This window comes from Musca vetustissima, unplaced genomic scaffold (genome assembly GCF_032173495.1).
Source record: "Musca vetustissima isolate MV318-11 ecotype Yass unplaced genomic scaffold, APGP_CSIRO_Mvet_v1 utg1439, whole genome shotgun sequence".
Lineage (NCBI taxonomy): Eukaryota > Metazoa > Arthropoda > Insecta > Diptera > Muscidae > Musca > Musca vetustissima.
The window spans coordinates 324,442-337,948 of record NW_026882330.1 but is presented as its reverse complement, the minus strand read 5'-3'; the positions used below and the strand labels follow the sequence as shown (position 1 = coordinate 337,948).

Below are 13,507 nucleotides of genomic sequence, written 5' to 3'. Positions count from 1 at the left end.
TGAATTGCAACCGCACTCACTCACACACACATACATCAGCAGATGAACAGTGTGAATAGCCAAGTGAACGTGTATTGCAAGATTAATCCTTAATTTGACAGCATTTTTGGTAAAGATCTACCAATTTGATTGCTTAAATAGTAATTTACAGGATTTCCACTGGCAGTTGTAATGAAACAAACAAACCCAATGCTAGTCAATAATCGAAAGACATTCCCCCTGATAAATGGTAGACCCATTTGAAAACATTGCAAAGCCATTCAAATGCATCCACTTAGCACAAAAGCCGTATACACCTATCAGGAAGAAAAAATTGGATAATAGCATGTCCTTTCGCATATCAAAAGTGCTTGGCATGCTGAAGTGAGTCAAGGCAATGAATCTCTTTTGGGCCGAGTTAAGTCTTGTTACTGACTTTGTTTACCAACAGAGAAAAGACTCGAAAAATTCCTTACTTCCTTTGCCATACCTGAAGTGGTCTGTGTCTGAAAAAAAAACAAGTAATTCCTTACACATACACTATCGCACTTAATTGCCTATCTGTGTTCTACCTCTTTTTTGGGGTCTACATGATTTTTGTCGAGTGTATGTGTGCGTTTTTTTCGATTTCGTTTTAAGTTCTTGTTTACGAAACTATTTATTGTGACTCGAGGCGCCACAGAATGATTTTTACACAGTTTTTTTCACACTGATTTGGGATTGTTGACTTCGAATGCTGTGTAAATTGTTAACATATTCCAAGAAACCGAACAAAGAATAGCGGATATCCTTGTTTATTCATGTACATATGTATGCATGAAGGTTTGAATGAAGGTCACAGTTTGTAGGCGTCTGGAGAATATAAACTTCATAGATAGCGACAAAAAAAAGTCGCGTAAAAAGGTAAGTCGAACACAGCGAACAAAAAAATTCACGAAAATAGTATGTAAAGCAATGCAATTTCAAGAAACGAGATAAGAACGAATACATGGGTGAAACAGAAGTTGGCAAACGCTCGGAATCAGTGAAAGTTAATTTGGCTGGTTTTGGAAGATGAAAAACGAATAAGTAGAAGTAATCGATACACCTTCGTAGATAAGCATTTAACCCATTGCAGCATTAAGTACTGATAATAACACAACAAAATATAAATGTAATCATTTGAAAAGCTTTGATCTAAGGGGTTCATATTCAACATTAGATAAGTATCCAAAATTACGAATATTAAAAAAAATACTTTGACATATTTATTTGTGACCCTAATGTGTGTGTCCTCGGGTCATGTGAAATAATAAAGGGTGATCAAAAAATACAACAATTTGAATCGATAGTATAGGTTCATACAATTTAATTTTTGAAGACTATTTCATACCAATGTTGACCTTGACATTCGTATGAAATAGTACTTCCGAATTTTACTAAACAATATTAATCATACAGTAAAATCTTGATTATCCGGTAATCTGGACTGCATTTCACAACTCGTTTTGTATTCGATAATCTGTATTATTTGTCTCTATTTGACTAGAGTAACTTCTGGTAATGTGGACCATGCGTCAAATGTGGACCACCCCCATATCTAAGAAAATACTTGAAATATGTCAATGCCACCTTGATAAATATTTTCCTAATTAGTGAAAACAAACATCAAACTTGGTTTTTAATAAATAATTGCAATGTTGAAAATTTAATAGGTGGAAATGTAGCTCTGATTGTAAAAGCGTGATTTGAAAATTTTTTTGCACAATAGTCGAACGATTTTGTAAAATAGTCGAACATTTTGTTTTTCTCGAATATAAAGTGGTTATGTGGTTTTCCTGTTTTCTTTAACAAAAATACACGTTTATCTGTAATTACTTTCGGTTATTTTTAAATTTTTATTCATTTTTGAAGCCGATAATTATTTTTAAATAAAAATATTCATTGTCGGGTAATGTGGACCACTATAAAGAAGTGGGACATTTTCATGAGGACGAGTTCGAAACAAGGACGCATTTAATATGCGAGGAGGTATTCTATCCTCTGAAAACTCGATATCCGAAATTATAGGTGCCTCGGTTGGATAATGAAGCAAGGACATTCAAAATACCGCAAATGGGGTGGTACCCTTAAATGGGGGCTATTCAAAACATTTATTCATTGTTACCCAAGAGTGCAATAAATTGAAATTTATCACAATTAATCCACAACCTACCTTTAACTTACTGATCCTCATTACCCACACATACTGGTCCAAATTACCCGCCAAGTTATTTTTACTCGCAGTTTAGAGTTTTTTGAAATATAATGCAATAATATTTTTATGGACAAATATATATACTTTTTGACCTGGAATATAATTAGCCAACAAATCTACCATGTTGTGAAAACAATTTGTTTTTATTTTTTACCGTTGTTACGCCCTCAATATCAAAAAAAGAAAATGGTGGTCCACATTACCCGAAGTTACTCTATATAGTCAGGATTACGAAGATAATTTTTTATCAGTTTTTTTTTTTTTTTTTTTTTTTTGGCTCGAACCAACATTTATGAGCAGTGAATGTTTTGCTGATCTAGTTATATGATCACAAAATTAAAAATAATTAAATCAATTTAAAAAACATCGGTATTCCGGTAAAATTAGTTTTAGGTCTGCAAACAATTATCCAGATTTACTGCATTTTGAATATATACAGTACTGCATTCAATAATGTTGAACCGCCTAAAATTTGAGAATAATTTAACGTTTATCTTTCTCATATTGAATTTGTATGTATTTAAAATAAAATTTATAAAAGCAGTAAGGAAAGTTCAAAAGTGGGACGGGGCCGACTATATGATACTCTTTAATAGATCTCGACACAATTTCACAGAAATCAAACTAGTCTGTGAAAAATTTTGCTTGAATCGGTCAAATATTGGGAGTTTGGTGCAACATTTACCAAACATCGGAAAAACTATATATGGGAGCTATATCTGAACCGATTTCCATAAAACTTTGTATAAGCAATGTAGACCTATTTCAATACGCTTTGCTAAGTTTTTCATCAATCGAACAATCCTTGGGAGTTTGGTGCACCTTTTATCTAAATCTGAACCGATTTCAACCTATTGTAATAAGCTGTGCAAAATTTTGTATTAATCGGACAAATCTTGGGAGTTTGGTGAAACCAAACTATATATGGGATCTGTACTCTGTTCACAAAAATGCACGGACGGTCGGACGTACATATGCACAAAGACATAATACCATGTACCACAGCGTGGTGAAGCGTATAAACATTGAATATAAATTTAAATAAAAATTCAAATATAAATAAGCTTTTCAATTGTATTTTCATTTCCTAAAAGCTACAATTATCCTTAAAGCTTAGTAATAGCATTGCGTTTATTACTCTATGTACGTATAAACATTTTATAGAAGAAAGTTTTAAGATATGCTATAATACGTTATGCTCGTCATAAAAACTTGGTTTTTTTAAAATAATTCTGGTATTTGGCATAAATCGATTTCCTTCCCATAAATAGTTCTAAATAGGAATTTTCGAATTATGTCATATTTCCCATAATTTATGGTATAATATAAACACTGGGACATTTTAATGTTATAGATAATAATGTAATTTATCTAGATATAAAAAATTTAGTACAACAGATTAGATGTTCAGTATTGAAAGCTTCCATGGATGGCGTGGAGTTTTTCATAAATTATATTCGCTTTGAAATTGAAGCTTTTATTAATTAACATGTGTGTGTATCAGACAGGGTGTTATATGAAATGTTCGCTTAAAATGTTGAATAAGACTGATATTTTTTCTCAAACTCAAAAATATATTGTCACCCAGTGATTGATTGATTGATTGATTATAGCCTAGCCAAAACTTAATTTACTTAAATTTGTTTTATAACCAAAAACCAACTTGGAACTTCCTGTTTCAAAGCTTTCGGTGGTACCAAAAACATCCAAAATTAGAACTCCTTTCGTAATTAAAAAGTCCAAACAACTGTGGCATCTCCGAGATGGTAATTCTGACAAGAGGCAACAAAGAAGAAAGCAAAAGTTAATTGCTCGCGAAATCTTCAACACCACAGTTGTGTGTTGCAAATCGACCTTATTGAAATTACTTTTTATTGTCTTTTCAAATAATATTAAATAAAATAGTTATTAAGTGTTGTTAAGATAACCGCTGTGTTTTAATTCATCAACAACCCCAATAACTATAGTGGTGACCTCGACTACGGACAAACAAAATTAAAAGTTACAACAAACTTCGTGGAATTTCACAACGCTGTCGTACACACATTTATGCTACTTCCATCAAAAATTTGGCGACAACGCAAGAAAACGTAAACCTGATTGTGCAAGATACCAGCCGGAAAACTAGCTGGGTTGTCGACAGTCAAATCGGGTGGCGACAGCGGCAACAAAAACACATATGAAAGACTTCTACTACTTCTTTACGACAAATCAACAAATACCCGATTTCTTGAAGATTTTGGATCGGCGGTATCAGTTATAGTACCTCCATCTATGATAAATCAGAAACTCAAGCCGTCCAAACTTGCACTTCCGGATGCATATCAATGCGAAATCAAAACTTTTGGTGATTGTGTACTGAAACTTGACCTCGGACTTCGACGAGAATTCAAATGGTTGTTTGTGATTGCTGAAGTACACACAGCAAAAATAGGTGCCGATTTTGTAGTCAACTTTGATTTACAATAAAACCAAACCATTTTACAAACCAAAGAGTTTGGAATTTCGACATTGAATTCCGCATAATCCTTCACAAACCTGCTAAAGGAGTTTGAAGACATTACAAAAACGACAACGCTTCGGAAACCAACAGATGAATTTATCGTCGTTCATCACATCGAAACAACAGGAACTCCAGTTGCTGATCGTCCACGCCGCTTTTCAGGTGATAAATTATTTATGGGTATGCTGTATACCCCACGCAGCACATCAACAAGCACCCTTAAACGAACTCGTTGGGAACTGCAAGAAAAATGACAAACGCAAAGTACCATGGCCACCGGAAATAGAAACCGCTTTTTGAGACCTGCAAACAAAGACTTTGTAAAGCCACAATGCTTGCACATCCAGCTCCAGATCTGGAACGGATGCATCAGACACTGCCGTCTTAGAACAAAACTTCAACAGTACATGGATACCTCTAGGAATTTATTCGAGTATGTTATTAAAATCCGAAAAAGCATACAGTACATACGATCGAGAATTGCACGTAATTTACAAAGCAATGGAATATTTTCGACGCATGCTGGAAGCACGACATTTCTTCATCAAAACTGATCATAAACCGCTTATATACGCATTTTCTCAACGTCGGATTTTCAAAGGCATCGCCCAGACAACTCCGAAATTTAGATTTTTTATCTCAGTTTACAACAGATGCATTTTGAAGACTCAACGAAATCTCAATGCCGCCAAGCGTCTCACACGAAGCCATTCAAAAATCTCAAGAATACGACGAAGAGTTAAAAACTATAATTGAAGATAACAATTTTTTGAAGCTGCAAATAATTCATTACGGTAATACATCAATATATTGTGACATAACAACGGGACATGTCCGTCCATTGCGCAAAGAAATTTTCAACGCTGTACACGGATTTTCACACCACAGCGGTCGTTCAACACTACAGCAAATTCGAACAAAGGTACCAAGGTCAAAAGTGGTTTATAGTCAGTACATAAACCAACATTTAAGCAAATCATTACATCCGACATCTAAGCAAATCACTACATGCGACATCTATTGACCTATATATAGTATGTACTTGCTATAAAACATAGCCCACACATTTTATAGTCCACTATTCATTTTTGGGAATTCGATTACACAATCCACTTGTGTTGCTTTTAGGTCCACCATCTACATCCACATCCCACACTGTGTGGAACTTGTAGTATGTATTCAATGTGGATTTAGTACATTCAACAACCATACTATAATTACTATATTAATTTATTTTTTATACAAAAATTACTCATCATATTCTACAACCATTATAAAAATTACAATTTGTATCGAAGACACACACATATACTAAATTTAGGTGTTTTACATTGCACTAGATAGAGCCCCGACTTGCGTCGTTTCGAGTTGCGTCGCTTTTCAAGTTGTGTTGGTTGGTCCGAGGAGCTATTGTGGACTAGTTCGTTCGATCACTGAACTGAACGAGATTGCCCCAGTATGTGGATTCCTATTTTTTCATTTGCAGTGCCTGATTTAGCACCTTTTCTGTCGTTTAGCATTTTTACAACTTCTGGCACGTCACCTGTACGTTAACAAATTTTCAAATTGCGTGAAATAAGGGGAATTCCCTTTTCTTTGTGATTCGATTTGCGTCGTTTTGAGTTGCGTCGCGATTCTCCGGTCCCTATTAACGACGCAAGTCGGGGCTCTAGTGTATTTGAAATAAACAACAAATTGCAAATAGAAAGGAGTAACAAACATGAATCCGACTATAACGTAAATATGACATTATGGTGAAAAACTTTTGTTTTCAATACCCATGGGCAGAGGAGTTTGATCTAAACTTGGCGTTGATATATTAAAAACTGGATACAAAGGTGCAAATTCACTGGGACCAAATGTGTGTTCCTCTCCCTCATTGATGTTGCTGCGTTGCGTGTGAACCGATTCTTCATACGAAGGGGGTGCTGGAATAAAATTTGGAATTTTTGATTAAAGCAGCTTGAAATTACGAACAAATTATAATCATCAACTTACGCATATTTGGTGTACTTAAATCTAATGTTGGTGGCGAACCAACTTCTTTGGATTCGTCCGCATCCGATGGCACTTCTCTTATATCACGGCTGCTCGATGTGGGTTGTTCATCGATCACATTGAAACGTCGCGTGTTATTCGCCAGTGGGACATTCCCTATTATCACGGGCATTGTTACCACTTGCGTTTTGTTCAAACTTTTCATTTTACAGTACATTTCAATTTGATAGACGATCTGTATGACGGACGAGCCTTGGATGCAGGTCGGTGGTGTGGCCGGTACATGTAATTCCTCTTTCATGGCACGGGTACAGTAACGTAATACTGAATCGCTTTTGATTTTACTAACCGCCACCCGTTGAACATTGATGCGATGTGGCTTGTTGCTGGTATAGCGTACCAACATGACCAACATAAATTTCACCTCCGAAACAGCCATGTTGGTGTTATTTATTACAATACCCTGTACGGGTATATTTTGGCCAGGTACATAGCCCGTTTGAGGGACTTTTAGTTCCATTTTCAAGGGTTCAGTGGTGCAAGGGCCGCAACAGAATGTTTTGTAGGCCTCACTCGTTGAGGGGATCTGAAATTGATATAATTGATAGAACAACTTCAGGGCATCAAATATACATTTCCGAACCTACCCTTATTTGTGGTGATTCAAAATTCAAATCGGTGACTCTTAGTACAGTAAAGGCCCTGTTATAAACATTATCGAACTTCCATGGTCGCTGAAGAACCACTTTGACGGTGTAACGTATATGGCCATGCACACCCTCAAATGAGGATGGGCAATTGTAAGGCAATTGGCATGCAAATGTATATGTGTGTACACCGACTGCTATAGATGCTTTGGGACCTGGAAATATTTTATTAAAACAAAACCCATCCTCAAGGCAATTGTGTATAATGGTCTTACTCTGTTCGGAACCCATTAAATAGGTCGATGATGACAAATAATCCTCCCGGCCATAGTACATACGTCTTGTACTAAAATGCCGTTCGCTCCATAATGTTTCAGCCGAGCCGGATATTTTTAGGAGAATGGCTGTAATTTGAAAAGTGGGAGTGTTATTTGAATCATTTAGTTAATTATTGTCTGATTTGATAAGATTGTTTATTTGAAATTCTATTGAATAGCTCGTCATTTCAATCTAATTGATAGTAATATTTCTGACATTGATAACCGTGATAGTATTTTAACAATTCATAGTTTACAGATACGATTTAGGAAATAAACGAAACAAATGTGATTGATATCATATCCCAATTTAGTTCTAATTTCATTTGCCGGAAATCGTTATTATTATCACACAATCTGCTCCTAATTTTAAAGTTTTGGTAAATATATAAAAAATGTGAAAGTTTAATTATTTGCTGATATTAGGCGATTATCCCGTGATAAGAATTTATATATTACATTTAAATACAAATTTTATTGTTTCATTAGAATTCATCCAATATATATGTATTTGGAGTATTTAAAGTTCGCCAAGTTTTCAAACTTCCCAGCTAAGATAACATTATCGTTCAGAAATAAGCGTCTATCTTATCGACTGGAGGTGACCAATATTATATTGAGACTGAATTTAGAAAATTGGCTAGATAATTTAAAATTGCATTTACAGGTTTGTTTATTTTAAATACAAAATATATAAAATATACAAAAATACAAAATATTATATCGTAATAGTGATAACGTAACCCTATATTTGTATTGATAATACGTGGAGTAAAAATGTGTATGACAATTATTAAAACCGCCTTCGAATCCGTAATTCAATTCTACCGGTCAACGATGTCGACAGAATCTTTGTTCTTATAGTATTAGGGCTACACATACAACTATCTATATTGGATATGTTTTCTCAGGTCAAATCGTCATCCAGAGGGGAACTTCCTATTATCTCGTTCATGAAAACATTAAATTGTTCTTTCCTTTGAATATTTGTCTTCTCAGAGATATATATAATTAAAAAACGACAATTCTCTCATTAGACCCTTTGTGGGAGAGGTATTTGCAGGAATGGACCGATGGACTTCATCTTCGGAGTTTATCTTGGTTTGGCGTACACATCACATAATGTACATGCGACTTAATTTTGTCTAGAGTAACGGTGTTATGACTACTGGTTCAGGCCGGTTCAGATACCATAACAGCACAGTTAAAATATTTTTCATAGACTACCGAAGAAGTTCTAACCCTAAAAATACCTCCAGAATATAACCAAAGGTTTACAGAATATAAAATTGCCCACTTCAATTTAGGTATATTCCACCAATAACCTCCATATCAGTACATCGATATGACCACATAGAAAACTTCATTGCGAAGTAATTATATATTGCAGGTTTTTTGTGCAATGCACAAATGAAATTTTATTTCAAATTTTTAGCATAACAAGAAGTATTGGCTTTCATTAAATTCAATTTAAATATAGTAGCCAACTAGCGAAAAAAACCGTTGATTAAAAATTATGTTTATCAAACCACTTCCCCACAGACATTGCTTCCAAATTTTACTTAATCTTATCCAAACACAATGTGTTAGCTATATTCGTTTATTATTGTTGTTGTTGTTGTTGTCGTCGTCGTTTTATGAAACAATCAAAATTCTTGAGTAGTACTCTCTACCTCGCATGTGTGTGTTTGTTTACGGGGCTGTGCGTTGTTATTTAACTAAAATGTCGGTAAATATTTCAAATATTTATTAAATTTTCTTTCACTCCCTCTTACTGCTATATTATTCCACAATTAAAAATACCTGGAGTGACTAAGTATTTGGTCATTGTTTTAGATATTCCGCACAAAAATTAAAGATAGTCGCTGTCATTTAGTAAACAAACTAAATCCCTTCAATATCACATGTTTACGTAGTAGATGTGATAAACTTTCTCACCATTACATTGAAATTCGATCACTCTCCACGTCAATGCCTTTCGTTACATACCTTTAGCTTCCTTAACTTTATCGCATTTCAAAACAATTTTACCGCTAACCAGCTGACCGGCGTAATAGGTGCCCGTTGGATTCTGATCGAATTCGATGTCACAGTGAACGACCATTGTGACCAAGTAACAGAGTAATACTAAAAAACAGTCGAAAAAGTGCTGGTCTAAATTAATTCTAATGTTTTAATTAGTGTGACCAGGTCTCTTCGTCGTAACTGGCATTGATAAGCTCGGCAGTGGTCGTTGTTGTTGGCGGTGTTGTCGTCGTCAACGTCAGGAATGTCGCAAAATTATTATGGAGCGTAATTTTTGTTTTTATCACAAAACAATAACACAATGAATTGTATTTGTAGTTAAAACGTGTGTTTTGGCTATTTTAATGCGAAAATGGTAGCAATGTTTGCGTGTGTGTGTGGAGTAGACTTCTTAATTAACGATAAGCAAAACAAATGGGGGAGCGTAAACGAAGAGTGTTGAGTTCCATTCACGTTGACTTAGAGAAGCGGTGAAAAATGTGGAATTGAAATAACCATTCAATGATATTTTTCTCTGAGTATTTATTTGGTGGTTTGCTGTTGTTAATGAATGTGCAATTGGTATTTAGCAAACCATACAAGGTTTCAACATTAGGGTGGTTAGGTTTAAAAGGGATCATTTTTGAACTATGTTATATGTATCGAACAATTGCCTCGACATTCTTCTTTGGAAAAAATCGAATAAGGCGTGTGTAAACTCCAGCATGTATATTATTCTCACATCCACACACAGACCCACGTTTTAATTAAGTTGACCATTGTATGAAGGAATAATCACTTCCAGAATAATCATTTCCGATTTCCGTAATAATGTGCATATACACCCTTGATCAGGATACATTTCTAAGACAACCTAACCGTATCTGACTGTCTTTTGTAGAAGCTCCTCGTAAGCTCAAGGACAAACCCTATTGAAACTAGGAAAAATCGGTTCAGCTCCCATATATGTTTTCGTCCGATTTAATGTAAATGGTGTACCAAAGTCCCTATATATCTTTCGATTTCCATGAAATTTGGCATAGCGTACTGAATTAAATCTATGTTAAGTTTCGTGAAAATCGGTTCATATTTAGATATAGCTCCCATATATATTTACGTCCTATTTTATGGTAATGGAACACCAAAGCCCCTATATTTGTTTCGATTTGCACGAATTTTGGTATGTAAATGTAAATTGTTCATTAATTACCCAAAGTTTGGCCGATTAGCACACAATTTTGTACAATGTACTGAAGTTACAATAAACTTACGTGTATCAAGTTTTCTTGAAATAGTTTCAGATATACATATAGCTCCTATATATTTTCGATTTTAAGTAAATGGTGCACTAAAACCCATTAAATTAATATAAATTAATCTCTGGGAAGTTTCTATAAAATCGGTTCAGATTTAGATATTTCAAAGCTTCCATAGGAAGGAAGGAATGATCACTTGTACATTAAATAATCAATGGGTGCTTAATTGAGATTACATTTTAATCAGTGCACCATAGCGAATAATGTGTGTAAAATTTGCTTTAAATCTACTTACAACATTTAGCATATGTTGCAGAATGGCAATGGTATGAATTGATGTTAGTCGGTTCACATATAGATAAAGATCGCATATTTAAGTTCGTTCAATTTTATGCCAAAGTTCCTTCGAAAATGAGACGTTTGTTAGGACACATATGTAAAATATACTCAAAGTGGTGAAGGATATCATATAGTCTGCCCAGTCTGACTTTACTACATTCCTTACTGAAAAAAATTGGAGCTTGGTCATGTTTGAAGATCTACGTTAACACATATACACCAATATGCATTATTTCTGGTTGCTAGAGCATAATAAACCTTTTTTTACACATGCATCCGATCCATCCGTAATATCATTATTTCTAGTTGTTAGTGCGTAATTAACGTCTATAATCCCTGATTTTTTTCTCCTTCAGTATTCATAGAGATTTCAGTACATGTATTCTTTCCAGGATTCCAATACAAACATTAAAACACACAGAAGATCTTTTATTGTTCTCATAACCATGTTGATTTATTTGGATCTGTTACTGTGGGTGGCATAAAAGCATTATCTTGGCCATCCGTAATCGATGGACTGGGAATATTAAATACGGGATATTTTGGAGTGAATGTCTTATCACCATAGTCACTTGTACCAATCTCACTCAACTTGCCTTGGGGCATATGTACAGCTTCTTCAAAACTAGGACATGCTATACAACAAAAAGGAAAAATTAATTATGTATACTTCAAGAAATTCTATTTTCGAAATAACTTACGAATATTATCATTAACAGCCCATGGTTGTCTACTGGGTCCATCAACTACATCAGCATTCTCACCATCTGTAAATGTCCGTCCATTTGTTGCAGCCATTGGTTGTTGTTGTATGACATTTATTAGCGGAACATTGCCAATGGTCACCGGGATATGTATTACTTGGGTGGGATAGAAAATTCCCTTCATTTTCGCCTCCACCTCAATGCGATAGGCCACCTGTATTATTTGACAGAGATTGAAACATGTTGGCGGTGTTGCCGGTACGGGCAGTAAATAATTAAATTGTTTTTTACACAATATCGGTACAGAATCGCCTTTTAGCTTCGACACTGTAATATATTCATTGACCGCTTTTTTAGTTGGAGTCTGACTGTACAGACACACCATCATCACAAGACGTACACAAATTTCGTTGATTGGAACTTTGGTATCATTTGTCGACACAATGCTAATGGGTATAAGTTGACCAGGTACATAACCGGACTGTGGAAGATGAATTTCTATTTGTAGCGGATCTGTTTTCATGGGACCACAACAGAAAACTTTCGACATTTGATTGTTTACAGGCATCTGTAATTGAATATTAGTTATGGTTTAGCTGGATTCAGTTTGAAGGGCATCTTCATTGTTTCCCGTTTCATTCCCTAGTACACTTACCTTCAGAAGCGGTGTATCGTAATTTAAATCCATGACTTTGAGTACAGTAAAACCTCGTGTATAGGACTGATCAAATTTCCATGGTCTCACCAGATCAACTTGGATTAGATAACGTATGTGGCCTTTGTTACCCTCAAATGATGATGGGCATGTTGTGGGAATATGACAAGCAAAACTAAAACTATGGACACCGGGTTCAATAATAACAGGTGTATCTAAAAAAACACCACCGAATTTTATAAATAAAATCAATGCATCGCTGCAGTATGTCAAATTCCATTTTACCTGAAGAACTTTGACTTAAGAGTTGTGTTATTGAATTTATATAATCAATGTGTCCTCTATAATAGGTGTGTTTATCTTTGGAATCTTTTTCCGACCAAGAAGTGTGAGCAAATCCTTTTATTTTCAAGACAACAGCTAAAAAAAAAACAACACCAATGGCGATAAGATTTGATGCATTTTGGCACGTAGGTATGTATATATGAGTCATCAAAGGGCTCTTACCCTTAACTTGTTTTATTTTATCGGCTGATAAAATGATTTTTCCCGACAAAACCTGACCGGCAAAAAAACATCCCTGTGGATTATTTTCAAATTGTATGTCGCAAGTTACAACCATTTTTGCTGTTGTTCTTGTTGTTGTTGATATTCCTCAATACATTCAATACGAAATTTTAAAACAATTAACACACACGCGACACAGAACTCTACCAAACGGGGTTGACATCGACTAATGACTGTATTGATTTACCCACTACCCTGAAATGGAACTTCGTACAAATGTTATTCCAAAACTTTGGTAAACAATCAATGCAAAAAAGTCCCCCTCTCCATATTATCAGAAAATTGTTTATCAACTGATGATA

General features: G+C 34.8%; 2 protein-coding genes across 2 annotated transcripts; both read right to left on the bottom strand.

The window, feature by feature from the left end:
• Positions 1–6,467: 6,467 nt before the first annotated feature.
• Positions 6,468–9,806, bottom strand: LOC133328696 (arrestin domain-containing protein 17-like). The gene is made up of 4 exons (XM_061537239.1): positions 9,670–9,806; positions 7,364–7,767; positions 6,717–7,302; positions 6,468–6,646 (listed from the first exon to the last, which is right to left on the bottom strand). The coding sequence occupies exons 1-4, from the start codon at positions 9,782–9,784 to the stop codon at positions 6,468–6,470; spliced, it is 1,284 nt and encodes a 427-aa protein (XP_061393223.1). The 5' UTR covers positions 9,785–9,806.
• Positions 9,807–11,717: 1,911 nt separating this feature from the next.
• On the bottom strand, positions 11,718–13,260 carry LOC133328695 (arrestin domain-containing protein 17-like). The gene is made up of 5 exons (XM_061537238.1): positions 13,146–13,260; positions 12,924–13,058; positions 12,639–12,853; positions 11,981–12,551; positions 11,718–11,914 (listed from the first exon to the last, which is right to left on the bottom strand). The coding sequence occupies exons 1-5, from the start codon at positions 13,258–13,260 to the stop codon at positions 11,718–11,720; spliced, it is 1,233 nt and encodes a 410-aa protein (XP_061393222.1).
• Between the last annotated feature and the right edge of the window lie 247 nt (positions 13,261–13,507).

Bases quoted from the DNA above. Each gene is read 5' to 3' on its own strand.
- LOC133328696 (XM_061537239.1), bottom strand. From the start codon at position 9,784: ATGGTCGTTCACTGTGACATCGAATTCGATCAGAATCCAACGGGCACC. The intron at 7,303-7,363 runs GTAGGTTCGGAA...TATCAATTTCAG, and splicing joins TTGAATCACCACAAATAAGG to ATCCCCTCAACGAGTGAGGC. The intron at 6,647-6,716 runs GTAAGTTGATGA...ATTTTATTCCAG, and splicing joins TTTAAGTACACCAAATATGC to CACCCCCTTCGTATGAAGAA.
- LOC133328695 (XM_061537238.1), bottom strand. From the start codon at position 13,260: ATGGTTGTAACTTGCGACATACAATTTGAAAATAATCCACAGGGATGT. The intron at 13,059-13,145 runs GTAAGAGCCCTT...TTTTTTTTTTAG, and splicing joins TAAAATAAAACAAGTTAAGG to CTGTTGTCTTGAAAATAAAA. The intron at 12,854-12,923 runs GTAAAATGGAAT...GTGTTTTTTTAG, and splicing joins CTTAAGTCAAAGTTCTTCAG to ATACACCTGTTATTATTGAA.